We start from the raw sequence: 21,942 nt of genomic DNA, 5'->3' as shown, positions 1-21,942 counted from the left end.
TGCATTACCACACCTGGGTGTCTATTGTCTGTTTTAAGACATGAAGTGGCAGCTGACTTTATAGTACCCTTCATTGTTTCTAGTCCTTTTCCTGCCAATTTTTTGGTTGTATTATTTTAGTATTTTAGGACTTATATTTTACAGCTGTTGTGATTATTTCAGATGAGATTGGACATGTTCAGGGTGGTATGGCTGTAGACTTTATGATTATTTTCGCCTTTCTCTTTTGATATAAAGCCTGTAATTGTTCTTCATCATTTTACCACTTACCTCTTATTTTGAGGAATTTTATCTTTTACTGGTTTCTGCAAGAAGGGCTTGGATAGCAGTCCTTTGAATTCTTGCCTATTTAAAACATTTGGCTATTTATATTTGTATGAAAGTTTAGCTTAAAATTTTGAATCTTTTATTTCTCTGAGAATAATTGTGACATTTGAATATGACCGTGGAGAAGCCTGAACTTTTGTCTCCTGCTTCTTTTTTTTTTCCTCCTCTTTTGATTGTCCTGGGAATTGAAGCCAGGGATTTGAGCTACATCCTTAGCCCCTTTTCACTTTTCATTTTTAGATAGGGTCTTGCTAAATTGCTAAGTTGTCCAGACTGGCCTGGAACTTGAGGTCCTCCTGCCTCAGCCTCCCAGAGTGCTGGGATTATAGGTGTGCGCCACCATGCTTGGCTGTATTTCCTTTTAGCTGCTTCTACTTTGTTTTGTTTTGTTTTTTGCTACTGGGGATCAAACTTGGGTCCTTGCGCTTGTGCAGCAGGTGGCGAAACAACTGAGCTAAATCCCCAGCCCTAGCTGCTTCTACTTTGGTCCACAGTTTGGGGCTGTGGGTTGAATATCCTTTATCTGAAATGCCTAGGACCACAGGTGTTTTGGATTTTGGATTTCTTGGGTGGTGGAATAATTGTACACCATAACACGTCTTGGGGTGGGACAGCTCACCGATGTTCCATGCACACCTTCTGCATGTAGCCCGGAGGTCATTTTAGACAGTATTTTTTTTGCCTGTGTTTGGTTGCCATCCATCACAGGAGGTCAGATGTGGAATTTTCCATATATGATATCTTGTTGGTATTCATAAAATTTTGGATTTTGGAGCATTTTTGGATTTTAGATTTTCAGATTAAGATGCTTCTCCACCTGTATTTTTGTTCATCCTTCTGTTTTTATGCCCCTAAGATCAGCCCTCATGGTGTATTTCCTGCCAATGTCTTTTTAGAGCTTCCTTGAACTCTTATAAATCCTGCTGTGTTTTTGTTTATGGAAATCAGTTACTAAGTTTTGTGAATTTATGACAACATGTTTGACTAAAATTGTAATCTGTTGTATTTGTGTGATGCATGTTCATCTGTCTTTGTTTGCTTGTTTGTTTTTTGAGACATGGTCTTGCTGTGTAGTTTAGGCTGGCCTTGAGCTCACTATGTAGCCCAGGCTGGCCTTGAGCAATCCTCCTGCCTCAGCCCCCCCCAGTGCTGGGGTTATAGGTGTGCGCCACCAGGCCCAGTGCTCTTGTTTGTTTTTACTTGTTTTCTTCTTGGCAGCATCTTGTGAAGGTTTGGGAGGTCTTTATCTTCTTGCTATTGCTAGGAGCCTCGTGCAGGCTGCAGACTCGGCCCTGTCCCAGGCTAACGTTTCGTGTGACTGCACGGACTGGGGAGGGGGTCCTTTCAGCCCTTGCCTTTCCCTTACTTGCTGAGCCTTGGGCTGGATGCTGGTGGTGTCCTAAGCCACCTGTCCTCTTCCCATGGGCCCAGCAGCAGCCGGCTCCCTCCCAGCCTGGCCTGCCTGCAGCTCCTCATTTCCTCCCACCTGTGCCCGGAATGCTGTTCCTGCTCATCCTCACACCTGTCCCTGCTGCTCTGAGAAAGTCAGTGCTGGCTGGCTGCTGAGGGTGCTTTACAGGTTTGAGGAGCCAGCTTGCTCCTCCCGCATCTGACCTTCGGTGCAGTCTGGCAACTCCTTCTCACAGTCTGCAGCCGTGGGTTACAGTTGTCTTCCGGTTTCCTCAGGGAAGGAGTTTGCAATTTTTTGTGTATGCTCCTTATTGCTTTTGGGTGTATTCCAAGAGGAAGTCGTTAAGCCAGGATATTCTGACAGGACAACTCTAGTTTTTAACTTTTTCTCTGCTAGTTAAAAATGTCGTATTTCACTGCTCCTCTTGTGTGTGCATGTTCATGGGGATTGAGCCCAGGGCCTTCACACGGAGATACGTCCCCAACCCCTTTTTTATTTTCTTCCTTTGAGACAGGGTCTCCATAAGTTTCCCAGACTGGATTTAAGCTCAGCCTCAGCCTCCTAGAGGGCTGAGATTGCAGGTGTGAGGCACCACACCTGATCTATCTATATTGTTTTGACTCCTGAAGGGGTTCCACGTTTGGGGCTTGCAGCTAATGGAGGCAAAGTCAAGTGGAGCTCAGGTTAAGATTTGTCCTCAGGAAGCCTTTCGCCTGGCCAGATGTGTTTATTTCGAAGGGAGCGCTGTATTGTTGCTCAGCAGTTTCCATGTGGAGCATCAATAGTGGTTGCCCAGTTATGACTTGCAGCCTTCCCGTGATGTTCCCTGGCATTCTTAGGATGCCCGGTCAAGACTTGTGGTTGGATTTATGTTTGAATTAAACAGAGCTCTCCATGCCCAGCCGTAGTCTGTGTGCAAATATGGAAACAGAAAGAAAGGGTGAGGCGCTTGGTGAGACCTCTATACCCAGGAGTAGAAATAATACAGGCAGGAACGTAGTTGAGGGCTACGGCAAAAGGGGAAGTCAGGGTACCAAATCCATACTGCTAACTCAGATTCTTAAATGCCAGGGTACCAAGAACTGGGAGGAACGTGCATCTAGGGCTCTGGGTGAGAGGAAAGAACAGGCTGAGGTCGCAGGAGGGGTGGCTTTGCTGGTTGGTTAGTAGGACAGACGCGAGGCATTTGTGTGAGGGTCTGTCGCCCCTTGGGGTGGGGGTGACAAGGAGTGAAGGCCCCTCCCTGACTGCCTGCTGGGCACAGAGCCTAGGCTGACCGCTCTTCCTTGACTCGGAGCTGTAGGAGTTGTTATGGCTCAGATCTGAATGGGCCCATAGCCTCCCGTGTTTGGCAGGCGCCTGAATTATGGGGCTTGTAGCTGACTGAGTGTTCAGGGGGCTCTGGCTGGACGAGAAGGTCGCTGGGGGTGCGGCCTGGAAGGTGTGTCTCCCTCCCAGCTCCTCCCTTCACTGTTTCCTCTCCGCCATGAGGTGAGCAGCTTTCCCTCCGCCAGGCCCCTGTGCTGTGCCGTCCTGCCTTGGAACCAGCCCACTGTGGACCGAGCTGTGAGACAAAGTAAACCTCTCCTCGTCTTTTTCGTCTGTGACTTGTACTCTACCGTTTTGGCCATTCCTTTAAGATTACGGTATACAGTGTATTAACTAATGTTATTATTTAATTTGTCATGCAGTTTTCCTCTATTATTTCATAGAAGTAAGAAGACTCTTTAAAAATATTTCTTTTATTAATATCTACTTGTATTACGTTGAAATAAGAACTATAAGCCTCTCTTCCTTTACGTTGTGGGTGTCAGGTATTTTGTCCCGGCAGTGAGAACAGACAGAGGCAGAGTGGCCGTGCCTAGATCCAGGGTGCAGAGTGGGCCTGTCCCTTCCTTCGTGGGGGGAGACCCAGGGAGTGGGGGCCAGCAGAGGGCCAGGGAGGGCCCAGCACTGAAATAGGAAAAAGGCACCCAGGGGAGGCGGGATGGGAAGGCTTGCCTGACTGATGGCAAACTTTCCTCTGAGGGTTGCATTTAATTTTAACCATGAGACAACAAACAGAAAAAATATATGGAAGTGATTCTGCCTGGTTTAGGGAGGTGATTGTGAACACACTGACTTTGGAACGTGTACCTCCCTCTGATTCACGGAGCATTGTCGGTGCCCTGCCTTCCAGACCATAAGGCGCTGTGCTTGGCGCAGGCCTAACTGTCTGGTCTGGTCTTTGAGGACCACGGTGAGTTCACCAAATCCTAGGTCATCGCACAGCCTCACAGGGCTGATGTGGGTTCATAGTGAGCCCTTATTTAGGGCAGTGTCAGGAAGACCCTGGCACCAGACTGTGGACTCCCTGGCTGCCCAGCAAGGCTGGTCCTCCTCTGCTTGCCACGCATCACCAGTGCCCACCCACGCCGGCTCTGGACAGTTGTGGGGAAGGAGGGCGTGGGAGAAATGAACAGCGAGTGTTTCCTAGACAGGGCTCAGGGGAGGGCACGGCCCAGGACGTCCCTGTGGCGCTGGGGTTTCCAGCTTTGTCCCTGTCCCGAAGACAGCAGGGGTGCCCTGGGAGGACAGAGTGGGTTTCCATGAGGAAGATATCAGGGGCTTCTGGGGACCTGGCTCCTCAGGAGGGGGAGAGATTTGGTGAGAAAACGCTACTCATGAGATTCACAAACCCGCTGGTTCCTCCTGGATAGCGAGCCAGAGGGCGACCTGTCTCAGAGGTGTCAGACACGGGGCTGAGCTCTGGGCCTTGCACTGGGTGACACTGTGGTGTCCTTTCCCCCGGAAGTTCTTTTCTGTTCCCCTTTCCATCTTCTCTGCCTCCATTTTCCCTCAGCACTGGGCAGGCACTGTGGTTCTTTCTGGTTTCTCTATGTCAGTGCCACCCTCATACTTGTCTGCTCTGCCTCCCTAGCAGCCGGGTGTCCTTGTATAACCCCGGACCCCCAGCACCCCTCCAGACCCCAGCCCGGCCTCCTGCTTCCTTCCCTCTGACCTGACTGAAGCCTGGGGCGATCATTTTAGCTACCATTTATAACACCAGGTTAATTTTGCACAGAAGAAGGTTTATCACTTTTATTTCCATCACCTCTGCCCGGTATCCGCTCAAGTGTAAACTGTTGGGAACGCTTTGGACCTGGAGACCCCCGGCCCCACGCTCCCATCTCTTTTCCATGTTACCTGTCATCCTTGGTTCATTTTCCTACATTTGTCCTTTTGCTGTGCCATTGCTCAGCCCCCACTGGCGAAGAGCAGATTTCTCTGCAGTCTGATTTCCGCAGTCCTGCCAATAATGTGCGGTTAACTCTTCAGCCTTAATTCTTGCTCTCCTTCCCATGTGGCATCTTCTTTCTGTCCCATCATATCCTCAGCACTGTCCCATGTCCCTGGAATGCCCTTTGCTCTGTGCCCCCTGTGTCTTTCCAGGTATTATCCAACCTCTGACAAACTATTTCAGTCCCTCCTTCTCCATGACCGAATCCTCCCTTACCTCCTTTAGCCCCTTCATCTCATTTTAGAATCTTATTCCTTTGTCTTCTTATGATTTGTAACCCGTGGTCCTAGTGTTACTGCCTAGGCAGATGCCGAGATACAGAGAATATCCCAACTTGGGGCCTCCTAGGGTGCTTTTATTACACAACATTATTACATTTTTATTACACTAAAAGACACATTGCCATTAATCCCCTTCAAAATACTCCTCGCTTTGAACACACTTATCCCATCATTCTTGCTGCTTTCTGAAGCAGTTCTGGAAGTCCTCTTTCATATGTGTCTTTTTTTTTTTTTGGTAACGGGGATCGAACTCGGGTCCTTGGGGTTGCACAGCAGGCGACAAAACCCCTGAGCTAAATCCCTGGCCCTTTTCATATGTGTATTGTTACACTTTCATGGTTGCCTCATATCAATTCAAAACGTTACCATTTTGACAATGGACAAGAGCCAGAGGTTGCACAGTGCCAGCTCCAGTGGATGGAGACATGCTAATGTTTTTATGAGCCTACCTTTCCATCGGATGACACCCAGCAGCAGCATTCACCATATTTTTGATCACACCTCGTAAGGATGCTTGTGAAAGAGGACTCCCAGAGCTGCTTCAGAATGTGGCAAGAGTTATGGGACAAGTGTGTTCAAAGTGAGGGGGAGGATTTTGAGAGCAGTGTGTCTTCTACTGTAATGAATATTTTTTAAAAACATTCACTGTATATTTTATCACCTGTAGTTCATAGAATGGCTTTTTGGGAAAGAGGAGCAGCTGGAGGGGTAGGTGGTAGGGAAGAGATGAAGTGGGAAGTTATAATAGAAACAAGGATAGAAATGAAAGGAGAGAGAGAGAGAGAGAGAGAGACAGAGAGACAGAGAGAGAGAGAGAGAACTACCTTATGTTGTCAATGTCTGTGTGTTTGTGTCCTCAGACAGATGATGGCCTGGAGTGCCACAGTGTGTATGTTATCCATTCATCTTCACAACACCCACATCCCTAGCAGGTTACTGTGTCCAAACTAGGTGATTAATGGATGCTAATGAGAGAGCCTGGGCACTGTTTATCATCTTCCCAGAGTGTAAAAAAGTCAGTGGTTTCGTCGCCTGCTGCACAAGCGCAAGGACCCGAGTTCGATCCCCGGTACCAAAAAAACCAAAACACAAAACAAAAGTAATGCCTAGCCGGTAATAATATGTGGAATCCGACTGAGTCTGTAGGATAAGTAGCTAAGAGCTGACTGTGAAGCTAGAAAAGAATAAAATATGCAACAGTATGCAAAACTATGCAAATGAAAAGTATGCAAAAATGTGTGCATTCGGTGAGTGCCAGAAGGTGACTTCATAAGGGAAGGAACTGGAGGTGAGGGGTGGCTGGAGAGCTTCTTGCCAGCCTGTGCCTTGAGGAAATTCCCCCAGCGAAAGGGGTGAGGATCAGAGAGCTACCTAAGTGGTTTTAAAAGAGTCTTCTCCTAATGTGCTTTTCTTTCTCACCATTTTCGGCAGGTATTACATAAGCTCCTTCCACCATGGGAGAAATAGAGCAGAAGCCCACCCCAGGATCTCGCCTGGGGGCCCCAGAGAATTCAGGAATCAGCACCTTGGAGCGTGGACAGAAGCCGCCCTCAGCACCTTCAGGAAAACTCATGTCCATCAAAATCCAAATGCTGGATGACACCCAGGAAGCGTTTGAAGTCCCAGTAAGTCGTGGGCCTGTGTCTGTGGACCCAAGGTGTGGGCTGCGCCCACGTGGGAAGGTCCACCTCAGTCCTGTGCCCCCATGACACTGGGTGGCTGAGAGGGTCTGTGTGTTCAGCTGTTCCCTCCCCATGCTCAACATGCGCTGCCTTCCCACTCTGCTTTAGAGCCTCCCAGTTTTCAGATTTATGCATGAACCACCCATGTAGTGATGTCAGTGGCCTCAGCGCTTGAGGTTCATGATGACTTCCCGCATGCAAATATATAAATATATGTTATCTGGGTGTGAAAGTATATGTGTGTATATGTAGTAGTTCAGACCTAAATTATATCCTCTAGCGTGTATAACTTTATAGTGTATATCAAACACATGGTATACATCATGTGTAAGTATATGCGTAATAGATGCATTGTCATTAGTCCCCTTCAAAATACTCCTCCTCACTTTGAATACACTCACTCTTATCCTGGTCACTTTCTGAAGCAGTTCTGGGAGTCCTCTTTCATGAGTATCTTTAGTTGAGCTGCCTCCTGTTGATTCAGACTGTTTACCTTTCATGGTCATTTTGACTTTGGGCAAGAGGCAGAAGTTGCAGAGTGCTGTGTATTTATGTCTGAATTGGAGAGAAGAGTGGTCTTCTGGATGGATTCCAGTTTAATTTGCTAATAACGCAGGCAATTTTTCTCTTAGAGTGCGGTATGTGTATCCCTACTTCACTCATGTCTAGATTAATGGCAAGAAAAAATCCCAAGAAAACTTCAAATAGCAGTACGTGTGTTTTCATGCCAGTAAATCAAGTGGGACCATGTCCACGGCCTGGGAGGGCTGACTGAAGCTACCAGTGTGGTGGCCCTGAAATGGGCCTGCCATCGCCGGGATCAGGGAGGGAACCATGCTGAGTGAAGGGGCTGTGGCCTCCCCCCAGTTAGCAGAGCCCAGCTTGTCTTTTCCCCAGGCCAGAAGGTGCCTGATGGCCCTTTCTTCCAGGGCCCCCCTCCTTGACCTTGGCTGGGCCCACAGAGTGCTCCGCACACCTTGGATCGGGTCTTTTGTGTTCTGTGTTGGTACCAAATACTGCACGGAACTGACATGATTTATGGAGGAAGAAAATAACTCGAATTCCAAGCAGCCAACCTGTGAACAGATTTTGAGAACACACCTGTTTTTAAAGTGAAAACAATCTGTCCATTATTCCTGTTGGCTCGAGTGACTGAAATTTAATAGTTGGCATTAGCAGTGGTAACCCATTATTTAATCATTTATGGGATATGACTCAGTATATTATATTTATTTCAAAGAACATTGTTCAGAGAGTGTGAATTAAGTGTCTCAGAGAAAGATGAAGCTCAGAATAGCTGTGTTTAAAACTACCAATTTATGGTGCACTGCAAATAACCTCTTTGGCTTTCTCGCTGTGGGATTCATATCTTTCAAGGGCATGGGGAAGGCCTTCGTTCATCGGTGAACAAAGCCGTTGCTGATGTCTGGAACTGTAAAATACATTGAGGAAAGCACCTGAGAATGTGGCCTTCTGGGACATGTGGGCCTGTGGTCTGTCCGTCCCTCCTCCCGTGTTTTCTCTTTCTTGCCAGACTGGTCGGGTGAGGTTTCAGTTTCAGTGTTTCCCCTTTGGTCCTGGTGAGGACCTCTGATCCTAGCTTGTAGCAAGGCATTCTATTTAATGGTGTTGCAGTTCAGGGTTTGGACTGAGCTCTCAAATGCTGCTGTGTGTGCTTGCCGTGGAATCGTTCGTTATACTGCATTCAGCTGCACTTCTTCACTTTTCCAAAACCAAAGAATGTCGAGACTGTCCCTACCTGTGTTTAGCAAGGAACTGTATTATATAGGAGCGCTCTGCCTAAGAGGTATAGAATTGTATTTTCATCTTTTAAAATTATTTTCCTTCACAATCTCTGGTGTTTCTACTTTGAATTTTTAAGCTCTCTGTCTAGAAGGAGGAACCTTTCTCATTCCCCCATAAACTCCTGTGCACCCTATTAGTTTTACCCAGAGGCCTCCTTTCTCAGGCAGTGGCTGGACTTTTTCCTCTCTTTTGCAGATCTTTCTACCTATGCACCTATCAGGGTAGAGCCGGACTGAGTAGATTCAAATCCCAGCTTCTCCTACCAATAGTTAGACACTTAACTTCCTTGGTCTGCTTTCTCCTCCATAAAATGAGGATCATAATAAACACTATTTTGTACTACATGAGAATGAAAAAGTTAATATAAAAGAAGTGTGTAGACCAATTTTGGCATATACTAGGAGGGTAATACACAAGATTAGCAGCACCAATGAGCAGTGCTATGGCACTGCTGGCTTTTCCTGTGGTAATGGGGACCTTCCTTATCACCCTGTCTTCTCTATATCTAGCAAAGCACCCTGCAGAGTAGTCATTGAAAGTTTGCTGAGTGAATGTTAGAGTGAGTTTATTTCACAAGTAGAAGTTCATGCCATTGTTAGTTTTGACATGTTCCCTCCGTTCATGTTTCATTTTTATTCTTCTAGTTTGGCCAGAATGCTCACTCTCAATCCCTGGGCAACAGATGTTTTCCTTAACCGGCTGCAGAAAGCCAGATATCAGCATTTCTGTTGATGGAGCTGACTAAATTGTTGCCTTGTGTTCTTTAAGAACAGCTCCGCCAGGCCATCCGCAGCTGGAAGCCATCAGGGCTGTGGTGACTCAGTCATCCTGCTGCGGTTGGAGGACAGGGACTGCAGGATCGCAGAGCCCCAGCTCCCGAACTGCGAACTGCATAAATATCTTGCTCCAAAGCTTTCTGCCGCAGAGACTCCCCCAAGGCCAAATGTCTGACCCCGGAAGTGTCCCCTCACCCGAACGTGAATTCTTCGGCATTTGCCACGCAGGCCAGCGGGGCGTGCGGCGCGTGGCGTGCGGCCCGAGTTTCCTTTTGGGGTCGTTCTCATGTAAACCCTGTCTGTCCCTAGGGATTGAGCTTCCTGGGGGGGCCTTTTCTGAATCCTTTGGTTTTGCAGTACAAATGCAGGCAAAGTACTCATTTTAAATGCAAATTCCATAACAGTCCTGGGCACACAGAACCCAGCCATACTCCTCCTCCGAGGCTGTTTCCGTCATCATTTACAGCCTTTAGAAAAATCATTCTGAAGCTTTAACCTTTGGGAAAGCCAGGGCCCTGTGTGCTGCGGTCTCTTCCATTCCGTAGTTTCCTGCGTGACCACCTTTACTGTTGAACTTGGACGGCCCTTGTAGGTCTTTCCCCTGCAGAGAGAGAAGTTCAAAAACTGGATTTACAGTAAGTTCTTGCCTGGTGTTTGATCATCTTTATGTGGAAAATGCTGTGCAAATCAGCTTTCCGTGTGGTCTGAGGAAGGGAGCTTTCTCTCTCTCTGCTGAGGTTATAAAGCAGAGTGACTTTGGGCCTCGGAGAGGGTTAATGACACCTCCTCTTGCCAGGCCACCTCTCTGGAAGGCACCTGAGTTGATTTTATGTGTCCGGTCCTCGTGACCCACTGGTAAAGGAGGAGCAGATGGTCGCTTCTCCAAGTGTTTATTCCTCTCGTTAGCAAGGACAGAGAGAGAGGAAGGACAGAGGAGACCAAGTGCAGCCACTTTTTGCCTCTGTTGAGCAGGCTTTGTGACTGTCCTGGAAGCTGCAAGGGGGATGAGACGCTGCATCTGTTGAAGGGTCAGCAGCAGAGGTGGTGGCGGGTGGGTGGACGGGGCCGAAGCCCTCCTGGGGCTTTTCTTGTATCCCTGTCCTGTCTTTGCTTTCTTCAGAAGCTTCTGTGGCCCTCCAAGCTGGTACAGCTGGCCTCCTTTGTCCCTGGGTAAAGAAAGCATGGGTTTCTTAGTTCTGGGCACAAAGAACCAAACTGGACCCCTCCTCCTAGAAGAGCCTCTGCCTTTGCCAAGGGCCTGCTGGGCACTGCCAAGGGTGTGAGCCAACAAGGGCTGCTGTTCTCAGCCTCCTTCCTGGGTGTTTCAGCTTCTGCATACTAGCATCTCATGCTGGAAGATTCGCTATGTTTGCCTGCTAGTTTTGGCCTCCAGCAGGTCGACTAGAAGCTCTCTGGGGGCGAGGCCTGTTTTCTTTTTGTTCATTGTTATGGTTTGAGTCTAGATGGTCCCCCAAAGCCTCATGTGGTCATAGGCTGGATCTAGAGCGTGTGAAGCTGGAATTGACTCACGGTGCAATGCTAGGCTCAAGGGCACTAGGATTAAGGGTGTGAGTGCTACCCACCCTAAGTAGCCTGGATAAGATAAAAGGGCCAGAGAGATGCTGTTAAATTGCCCTTGTTACCTTTGCTATCCTGTGCAAGCAATGTTGTTTCTCCTCTGTGATGCCTGTTTGCCATCCCAGCCTTGGAGGCAGCCGATTATGGACTGAAACCTCTGCAAGTTGTAAGCCAAATAAACCCCTTCCCCTTCAACTTTGGGTGTCAGGTATTCTGGCTCAGCACAAGAGAAGAGTAATTAACACATTCATCCTCACTGCCTTCGCCAGCCTGAGGCCTGCTATCCACATGCAGTATGTGTACCTGACCAGCCGCACCCTGTTGTTCACAAGACTTTTGACTCGTGGTTGGTGCCATCCCTGTGTACAGATAAAAAATCCACAGGAAATGCTTTCTAGCCCCTTCCTCAGGGTGCAGGGAGTTGAGGTCAGGCTGGCATTGGGACCCAGACTGCAGGACCCCTCAACTTCCTATCTTCCCATACCAAGCCACCTCTGTGTGGATCAAGAGGTTCCCATTTCAGCTGGCTCCCCAGGACCCCCATGTTCCCAGCTCCGTGATGCTCTGCTTTTTGTCTGCTTCTGAGCCCCACTCAGCCCTCACCCCAACACTTGGATCCAAGTCCCACCCAGCCAATCGTTATCTTTCCTCTATTTAGGCTTCACGTCCATCTTAATAGCCAGTCGCTACTCACTAACAATTTCCTTCACGTCTCTGCTCCCCAGACTCCCCAGACTCCGTTTCCTTATCAGCAAAATGAGGTGTCTGGTCAGGACGATCATCCAGGCTTTGTCCTCCCTCTCCTTTTTTGGGAGTTGAGACCCTGTGTTGGCATCCTTGTTAATGGAGGAGCTTTTTGTGACAGCATTTGGGAATTCCTCAGATGCACTGTAACTCCTTGAGGAAAGGAGTTGTTAATCGTAAAACAGAAAAAAAGCCCGATCAGACATGGTGGTTCCTGGGAACCTACTAAATGCTAGAGAAAAATATGCTCAGGAGAAGCAGCCGTGGTTGACATGTGGCAGGCTCCTCCCACGAGTGTCCGGAGGCCTTGTGGTGTGGCTTAGGCATGGTGACTGTCACTTTCTCAGAGCTCAGGGGACTAGACAGCTGAGCTCCGTCTTGACAATGGGGGACAGTAGGAGAAAGGAATCAGATATTTTCTCAGGGACACACTATGTTTTTTGTTTGTTTTTGTTTTTTGAGACAGGATCTTGCGTGTAGCCCAGGCTGGCTTTGAACTCACGGTGATCCTCCTGCGTCGCCTCCTCAGTGCTGAGACTGCAGGCGTGTGCTTCCATGCCTGGCCAGCAACACACTATTAGTAGAAAATCCAACAAGTCCATTAAAGTTAGAGAAGATCTCTCAATTTTTTTTTTTTTAAGGAAAACAATTACTTTGCATGTCGCAAAAGAGGCCACATAGGTTTTTGCTGTTGGCAAAATTGCCCATGCTATCTTGGAGACTTAATTAGGGGTGAGATAAAGCCGAGTCTTCAGTGATTAAACCATGATTTCATTTTATTACCTTTCTGTGAAACAGGCCTTTCATTTCTTTAATTCTCATGGAAACCTGGGTGGGACATTGGTGGAAAGCTTGTGCTACTGAGGAAGGGCTTCAGTGGTAGTAGACTATAAAGTTGTCTTCTGAACCTGACCTCAGAAAAAGAGATGGAGCAGAAGTTGATCTTTTCAGAAGCCCTGTGTCGTCTCCTCTCTGCCCCCTCCCATTTATGACAGGAGGAGTTGAGACTAAAGGCCTTAAGTGTGGCTTGTGCTCACTCATGGACTCTGTCTCTGTGAAAGCGCTTGGTTTCCCTTTTGTTTCTTTTTTGTTTTTGTTTTGATTTTTGTTTGTTTTGTTTTGTTTTTTGATACTGGGGATTGAACTCGGGTCCTTGTGCTTTCGAGGCAGGCGCCGGAAGCACTGAGCTAAATCCCCAGCCCTGTTTTTGATTTTTTATAAATTTTGCTTCCAAGTTTATTTCTCAACCACTTAGAAAATGGGCCCTCTTTTTTTTTTTTTTTGGTACCAGGGATCGAACTCAGGTCTTTGCGCTTGCAGAGCAGGCAGCGAAACCACTGAGCTAAATCCGCGGGCCTGGGCCCTCTTTGATAAGGCCTTGTAAGTCTACTTTTCTCTTCACCCCACCCCCAAGAAGTGAAACATATTTAATTAAGACCTTGGCTGGGTTTATTAGTCAGCTTTCCCATTGCTGGGACAGAATACAACTTAAGTGGGAAGGGGTTTAATGTTGACTCATGGTTTCAGGGGTCCAGTCCATGGCTGCACAGCTATGAGGCAGAAACATCATGGTGGAAAGGAGTGGCAGAGCAGAGTTGCTTAACTTCATTGGTTCCAGGAATCAGAGTACAGGGCAAGAGCCAGAGAGGACGGGGCCAGGAACCAGATACAGTCCCCACGGTGATGTCACCCACCCAGGCACACCCAGAAGTGTGCTTGTTAATCTCCTAAGCCAGTCAAGACGACCGTCAGGATTGACCATCACAGGGGGAAGAACCTTGTCTTTCTATAAAGTTCTCTCGTGGCTCCCTAGAATTGCAAGTGGAGCAGAAGGCTGTCCTCACAGTTGCTCTGATGACAGTTATGATAGAACGAGGTGTGTGGCACAAGGCTACTCAGTGCTCTTCTTCTGCATGAAGTGCTTCTCACAGGAGAGAAGCTGATGGTGGCGGAGGGGGAGGGGGAGGGGGAGGGGGAGGGGTAAGAGGAGACCTAAGTAAAATTTAATTGGCCATTTAAAACCAGAAGGGAGGCTTATTGTCCAGAACATAGCCTGCCTCTTGAGCAGGTATGCTCTGAGCCAGAACGGGGCGGGGGGCCAATTTCACATGTTTTAAAAAATAAGCTAACGTTTCTTTCTCCTTATCAGTGTTGCTTTTGGCTCCTTTTAGAAGCCAAGTTTCTGAAATACTGTCGACATCCACTTTGCTTTGCATGGTCATTTCTGTGTTTTATTTAACTTTGAATGATAAACGGTGCTTGTCTGGGTCTAGCCTCTTGAGGTTAAATTGAAAAGCTATTTAATAGAGTAAAAAAAAATTTTTTTTCCCCATAAATCATTCCAGCTAAATACTGCTAGCCTGATTCTCCAGCTCCTTAGAAGCAAAGCGTTGAATTGAAATGTTGGCCTGAAATGCTTGTGTGTGCCCCTTCCAACTCAAGTTACAACTGGCATGATCAAAGTGAGCTCTGTAGCTCTGAAATGAGTGTGGTAATTCTTTAACAGCTGTTTGCTATTTTCCCCCTGAAAAAAGAATCACTCAGTACAGCCTAATAAATAAAAAGAATAAACTAATTGTAAATGTCCATATCTGACATTAAAATGGGCCAGATTGTAAGAAAATGTAGGAAGTTTGAAAAGTTGGGTCTTTTTTTCCCGCCCTTCAAATGGAAGTAGTAAATTTTCTTAATTGCATAGAAGAAACAGAATGGGTAAGTGGTTAGCTGGGCCGGGAAGCGTAATAGGCCTGTAATCTCAGTACTCTGGGAGGCTGAGGCAGGAGGATCTCAAATTCAAACTCAGCCAGGGCAATTTAGTGAGACCCTGTCTCTAAAAAAAGGGAGAGCTGGGGATGTAGTTCAGTTTGAAGACTCTGAATTTCAATCCTCAGTACCTCCTCCTGCCCTCCAGAAAAGTGGCTAACAGGGAAATGCTGACCCTGCACCCTGGCTCCATGGAAAGCCATGATTCTGTCTGCACAGGCAGAGAAAATTGACCTCAGGGGTGAATGAAACATCACCCATGGGAAAATCACTTTGCCAAGTACACATCGTCCTTTTTAGGGATGTTTGTCTTTGTCTTTCCTTTTGTTGTAAGCTTTAGTTTCATTTTTTGTTCTTTAGCAGCATGGAGACCCTGGCTTCATTGCAGAGCTGCTGGGCAGGTCTTTCCGAAGGCGCTTTCACGTAACCAGCAGCAGTCCTGTGTCAGGCGCAGGCACTCCTCCTCCTCCTCCTGGTCCCCCCTCCTGCTCTCTCTGGGGTCTGTGCAGCCTCACATCCCACTGGAGCTTGCACTGGAGGCTGAGTCATTACCTAAACCAGGCACACGCCTGGCCGGCTTTCCTAGCGTCCCAGTGAATGAAGGGCCTCTTGGATGATTGTGGTGATGCCTCTGTTTCTGCTCAGCACACTCACTGCTGTTTTGTGGACTTATCTGTAGCTTCTGTGAGCTTCAGTTTGATCAGCTTGTAAGACTTGGGTTCTTTTAGCTGTTACATGCATTTTGGCTTTGCTTCCTGGGCTCTCTACTTCCTAAGTCCCAAGACTTGTCCATTTTCCCAGAGTCCGGAAGCTCCTAGGAGAACACTGCTTCCCTCTGGCCTGGACTGGGTGAACCTAGGATCTTAAGACCCCCCAGCTCTTTGTAGCACCATTTCTGTGGGACATTTGAAGGACGTGCTCCTACATTTGAATGTGAATACGAAAACATTGCATGTACAGATTGGACTGACTTTTAAAATGTATCTGCTTTTTTAAAATTAAATTTTCATTTTTATCAGTACTTGTTTGCAGTACGTAAGGATCACATTCTTTCCTCCATCTCTTGGCAGTCTACCTCCCTTTTGCAAAAGACCCGTCTCCCTATTTCCTATTATGTTGCTCTTTATATTTGGGATTTCTCATGTAAGAGAGACCATGTGATATTGAAGCTTCTGAGTCTGATTTCACTTAACATTATGGTCTCAAGGTGGATTCATTCTCCTGCAAATGCCCAAGTGTAACTTCTTTGTGGCAGAGTAGCCCTCCATGTGTATAAATAGCACATTTTCTTCATCCACTCATCTGTTGCGAGACATACAGGCTGCTTCCAAGATTTAGCTGTTATGAGCCATGCTGCTATAAACATGAGTGTGCATGTATTACTGCAATATGATGTCTTTAACTCTTGGGAAGATACCTAGAAGAGCAATAGCTGGATTGTCGTTCAGTTATAGTTTGTGTTTTATCATTTACTTGTTTTTTTATCTTCCATTACTTTGAACATCTGCATTGGACATCATGGTTTTAAGTCATAAGGAAGATAAAGGATGATTTACTCCATTTGGGATTTTTCTTCTGTAGGTAGATTACTCATATGAAAAAAAAATTCTAAAAGCCTTTTAGTGCTTTGTGATTTTTGTAGAAGACCCTCATAGATTTCTGTTTTTTTCATTTATACAAATGGGAAGTTGGACCAGATCCTCATAATGGAATTCTGTAGCTTTGGTTTTATTTTATGGCCTATACCCTTAAAAAAACCTACCTTTTTCATAAATGCCTTGCTATGTATGCACCAGACATTGTGGCATCTCTACATTATTTAAGACTAGACAGTCAACAGCCACAGGGCTTTCGATGGCAAATGTCTTCCTTTACTTGAGACATCAAAGGAGTATTCCAGATGTTGCTAATAAGAGACATCACATTGTGACTAATTAGTGAATGATGAAGTGGGCATATTAGGGCCAGTTAGGCCTAAAGAGCCTAAGTGACTTAGGGTGTGTCAGACAGCTGGGGCAAAGCACTGAGGTCCCAGCCCAAGGCCATCCTAGCCTTAAAAGCCTGCATGTAACCTGCTCGGTCAAGACTATCCTGAGCCCTAAGGAGCCATTGAGATAATACAGCCTGGCAGTTCTCAACCCCTGACAAGTGCCAGTGAAAGGTGCTTGCTATGGGTTGGATCTGAAATGTCTCCAAAAGGCTCGAGTGCTGAAGGTTTGGTCCCTAAGGCAGCAATGTTCAGAGTTGGGGCTTTGGGAAAGTCCCTGGATCATGAGAGCTCTAACTTTACCGGTGCATTAATCAACTGATGGATTGATAATTTGATAACATTGAGGAGGTATGTGGAAACTTCAGGAGGTCAGGCCTGTTGGAGGAAGTAGGTCACTGGGTACATGCCCTTCATGATTGTATCTTGTCCTTTGCCCCAACTGATGGACTCTCTCTGCTTCCTGGCTGCCACCCTTCTGCCTTGTCTCAGGTCCAGAGCGATGGAGCCAGCCAACCATGGACTGAAACCTCTGAAATCATGAGCCAAAAATGAATGTTTCTTCCTTTATGTTGATTTTCTCAGGTATTTTGTTTCAATGGTGAACAGTGCTCTTCCGTGGAGAGCATGCAGGACCAGAGGGCTTGGCAATGTCGGCCACACACAGTGGTGACTGCTTAAGGGTGGAGCTTGCGCACTGGAGGCAGAATATCAGGGAGCTGACGGGGACAAGAGCAACCCAGGAGGTGGCACTGATAGGACTCGAAGCTGATGGGGTGGGAGCAGGGAGACCCAGGGGCTGGGAGACCAGAGCTAGTGGCCAAATTACTGCAGTCTGGGTGGCTCAGTGCTGTCAGTGAGCACCAGGAAATCATCTGGTACAGCCTTTCTCTGGCAGATGTCTTAGAAGAAATGATGTTTTCCTTCAGTGGACGTGATAGGAGCATTGCCAGTGAAAAGCAGTTTCTCTGTCTCCCTCCTTTCATTCTTCCTTTCCTCCTTCCTTTCCCTTGCAGTAAGCTACATAGCGAGACCTTGTTTTTTCTTTTTTTCTAAATTTTGAGACAGAGTCTGGCTCAGTTGCCCAGGCTGGCCTTAAACTTGTGAGTCTCTTGTCCTCATCTCCAAAGTAGCGGGGATTACAGGCATGTGCCACTGTGCCTGGCCACTGACTGGTGTCTAATCGCAAAGGAGAATCTGGGGCTCTGAAGTTAGCCTCCCAGACTCTGGGTGATTGTGGAAACGGTGCACACTGGATCGTGTCAGTGGTGCTAGATGAAAACGAGTGGAGGCTGGTTGCTTGGTTCCACTTTGCCTCATGTTTATTCTTTGCATTCCAGTTTCCTTGTGACCTCAAGCCACATTGTGCAGTTTGCCACACCTCGGTGGGGACCGAGTAGGGAAAGGGTAGATCCAGTACCTCCAGGGGAGCCTCTGGTCACAAGCATTGGAAAGGGGTGGGGCCACTGCATAATGTAGCTTGTTGGGTAGTTCGGTGTAACTCACTTGTGACATGAGCTGTACGTTGTACTTGGCCATTGTACGTCTCCCAGTGGCCCATTAGTGTACATCTGTCCGCAAACAGAATGCAGGTGTATGGTCACTGTTGATCTGGCCATAAAACTGAACGGCTGAAGCATTCACGGGCAAGATCAGAGAGAGTCAGGAGTTGTTAGGGAATCACAAGACTCTCTTCCATGGTCTGAGGCTGAATCCATTTCCTAGGACTTCTCAACAAAGTCCTGTCAAGGGCGCTGCTCCAGCAGTCTGGCAGGGGTGGACGGTCACACCTCCGCCCCGCTTTTCCCCACCACTCAGCCTTCCCAGTGCCTGCCGTCCTCAGATCCCAGCCAGGCACCCAAGAACAAGGGAGCGGGCGAACGGCCCATAGGGGTCACCCCACAAGGGGGACTGTTTGAAGGCAGCCAGGACCCCTCGCTCTCTGGAGGTGACTGACCAAGCTCTGCCTCAAAGAGAGCATTCAGGCCGCGAGCCTGGGGCTCCTTCATGCTCACAGCTCCTCAGCCTCTGGCCCTCTTCTGCCATCCTTCCCACCCCCTGGCACCCATGAACCACTACATGTTCAATCTTGTCCCTTACAGGGCATTGCTTTGAGGGGCAGCACCAACAAAATGCCTTTTATCCATGCATAAATCCTGTCACTAGTGGACGTGCAGCTAAGTCCATTTGTGGGCAGCTTCTTGGTAGAATTCAAGTGATGAATAGAAAGGAAAAGAGCGGTTTCTGTTGTAGTTACAGCATACATTGGATGGAGGGGTTGAAACAACTCAAATACTACTGTGAACCCTCTTTTTCATCCTGTTGGCTGATTCAATTATTCTTGTAAGAACTGGAGTAATAAGTTTTATTAGACCGGTTAAAAGGGATCTTGGCTTTCATAACACAGGCTGAGAATTGCTCTTTTCCTTTTTTTTTTTTTTTGGTGCCGGGGATCGAACTGAGGTCCTTGCGCTTGCAAAGCAGACAGCGGAACCACTGAGCTAAATCCCCAGCCCTGCTCTTTTCCTTTTATTAACTTAGTTTCAGTCAATATTTAACAGCTTCTTGTGTCTGGGTCATTTCACGGCCTTGCTTGTAGATTTTGTTTGTTGACCACATGATGAGACTGCCTAGTTTCCTGCCATTTCTCTGATCAGGGTCCTGAGGTTAATTAAACTCTTACCCATTATCACTTCCAACAAGGTGAGTCTGCCAGCTGTAAACTACTTGCTGAACACCTCATGAAGATGGTGCTTTTCTTTGTTCTCCTTCCTTTCCAGTTTCAGGGCAGTTTCCCTCGGGTGGACTTCTCTTTTAATACCCTCTACCAGACTTCTCTTTGGAAGCTCTGGAGAAACACATGGCAGTGTTAAAAAATAAAGTTCTAATTTTCTCCAGAAAACTGGTTCAACAGAAACCAAGACGCTGCCAGCAGCCTTTCGGCATCGTGCCAGCCCAGGGCTGTTTAGAGAGAGGCTTTCTGAGCAGATGAGTCTTGCAGCTTTCAGACTCATTTTTGCCTCTTTCTGGCTCTAAAAGTGCTGACCTGGGGCCTGGAGAGCTGGCTTTGTTTGGGGCATTGCTTGGTGGCACACAAAGTACTGGATGAAAACAAGTGCTTTTTCTCTGTGTCCTTTACCCACATGAACCCTGCTGGCAACACTTTCCGCAGTGGCATTGAGGTGAGGCTTGAGTTATAGCCCACTTTTTCCTGGGCTAATCCATCACTCAGTGAGTCACTGTGGCATCTGTTGAATGGTAGTGCATTAATTTGCTGGGTCTGCTGTAACAAAGGCTCACAAACTAGGTGGCTTAAAGAAGAGGGGAAAGGCCTCACATTCTACAGACAGCAGTCTGAGGAAAGGGGTCAACAGGGCGGAGTTGGTCCCTTCCGAGGTGAGTGAGCATGAGCCCATTCCGCCCATTCCATGCTTTTTCTTGGTTTTGGGGGGCTTTGTTGGTACTCATTGATTTTTTTTTTTTTTTTTTTTTTTGGATTAACCCAGGGCCTTCTCACTGAGCTATGGACCCACTCCTTTCTGTTTATTTATTTTTATTTTGACACAGGGTCTTGGTACATTCCCCAGGCTGGGCTTGAACTTGCAATCCTCCTGCCTCAGCCTTCTAGAGTTCTGAGATTACAGGTGTGTACCACCACATCCAGCTAATTTCTGGTCTGGCTTATAGACGCATCACCCAAATCTCTGCCTTCACCCTCAGAAGATTTCCTTGCTGTTTCTATCTCCATATCTTTCATTTTAATAAGAATGTGGCCAGAGTAGGGCCTGTTTTAATGACTTAACCTTTACGTGATCATCCCTAAAGCCTTTTTTCCCAAATAAAGTCATATTGGGGAGTGCGCAGGTGAATACAGTACAACCCATATATTTAACAACTTCCATTGTTTTTTGTTTTGTTCTGTCTGACAGCATGTGAAGAATGTTTGCACCACTGAAAGCTGTGACTTCTAGCTGTATAACTCAGCGGCCAGCTCTCTGGTATTGTCCCTTTGCAGAACAATGTAGACCGAGCATTTTCCCAGTCTGTAGAGATCAAAACCTTAAATCACATGTGTGCTTAGCTCAACTAAGAACTGGAGAACAGGTGGCCATACGGGATGAGAAATCTCCGCTGTATTAACCAGGCATCCTGTAAATTGAGTTGGTTTTGAGTCACTTTCCCTCTCCACCGTTTTCCAGGGAATCGGTAAGAGGAGATGCCTGTTGGTGGGTTCCTGTGCAGGACCTCTCAGCTAATGCTGTAGCATTGCAAACATTCACTCGGATCCTCACGTCCATTGATGTGTTAGTCCATGCTGAAGAGCTAAGTCTTCACTACCGACCCGGCATTTTCTCAGTCTCTGAGAAGTTATGTCAGGGAACATCACTGTTCATTTAACAAATGCAAATCAAGGCCACCATGAGCTATGACTTCAAACATGTTAGGATGGCTACTATTAAAAACATAAAACGGGGCTGGGGATTTAGCTCAGTGGTTCCACCGCCTGCCTTGCAAGCAAAGGGTCCCGAGTTCGATCCCCGGTACCAAAAAACCCCACAAAACAAAGCTAAGCTTGGGGGCACATGCTTGTAATCTTGGCATTCTGGGAGGATGATACAGGGAGATTGCAAATTCAAACCCAGCCTGGGAAATTTACTGAAACTGTCTCAACATAAAAAGGGCAGGGGATGTGGCTGATTGGTCAGGCCCTGGGTTTAATTCCTAGTACCGAACCAGCGTAACAAGAGCTGGCAAGGATGTGGAGAAACTGGTGCCCTGGCACACTGTTGGTGGGAATGGACAGCTGCTGTGAGAAACAGTATGGCGGTCCTTCAAAAAGGGCAGAGTTACTGAATGGCCCAGTATCCCACTTTTCGGGTATGCCCTAAAGAACTGAAGCAGAATTATGAGGAGATGTGCACACCCATGTTTATAGCAGCACCGTTCGAAAAAGCCAGGGGTTAGCCTGCAGTGGGTACACAGTTTCCGTTTCCTGTGATGAAGTTCTGGAGATGTGTTTTACAACAATGTGAATGTAGTGAATTTACTGAACATACTTAGCACTAAACTGGTTAACATGATAAATTTGTTATTTTAAAATCACACACAAAATAATGCACCTGAAGCAGTTTGATTTGGAAAGTAGTTCATCTAGCCCTAGCTGCTTTGGTGAAAATGCAAATTTCACTGGCATTCCCTACATCATTGGCTTTTTATCTCTTCTTTATATATTATCAGTTTGTAGATCTTGCCTCCCAGAGAGATGTTAAATTCCTTTAAGGCTGGGACTGAGTTTCTGCCCTGACC

The 21,942-nt window shown here is 47.1% G+C and overlaps 1 protein-coding gene across 5 annotated transcripts in view; it reads left to right on the top strand.

Annotated features, from left to right (window-relative positions):
* The window catches only part of Farp1 (FERM, ARH/RhoGEF and pleckstrin domain protein 1), a 275,312-nt gene that overhangs the window by 68,260 nt on the left and 185,110 nt on the right, over positions 1-21,942 (top strand). For all 5 annotated transcript variants that reach the window (XM_021239368.2, XM_004858631.4, XM_004858632.4 and 2 more), the window contains exon 2: positions 6,731-6,924. In XM_021239368.2, the coding sequence (XP_021095027.1) occupies positions 6,754-6,924 (171 nt within the window). In that variant the 5' untranslated portion in view covers positions 6,731-6,753. The remainder of the gene's footprint in view (positions 1-6,730; positions 6,925-21,942) is intronic.

This window comes from Heterocephalus glaber, unplaced genomic scaffold (assembly GCF_053883595.1).
Source record: "Heterocephalus glaber isolate CG9 unplaced genomic scaffold, H.glaber_assembly_v1.0 deba00001578, whole genome shotgun sequence".
Taxonomy (NCBI): Eukaryota; Metazoa; Chordata; class Mammalia; order Rodentia; family Bathyergidae; genus Heterocephalus; species Heterocephalus glaber.
This window is presented reverse-complemented; position numbering and strand designations above follow the sequence as displayed.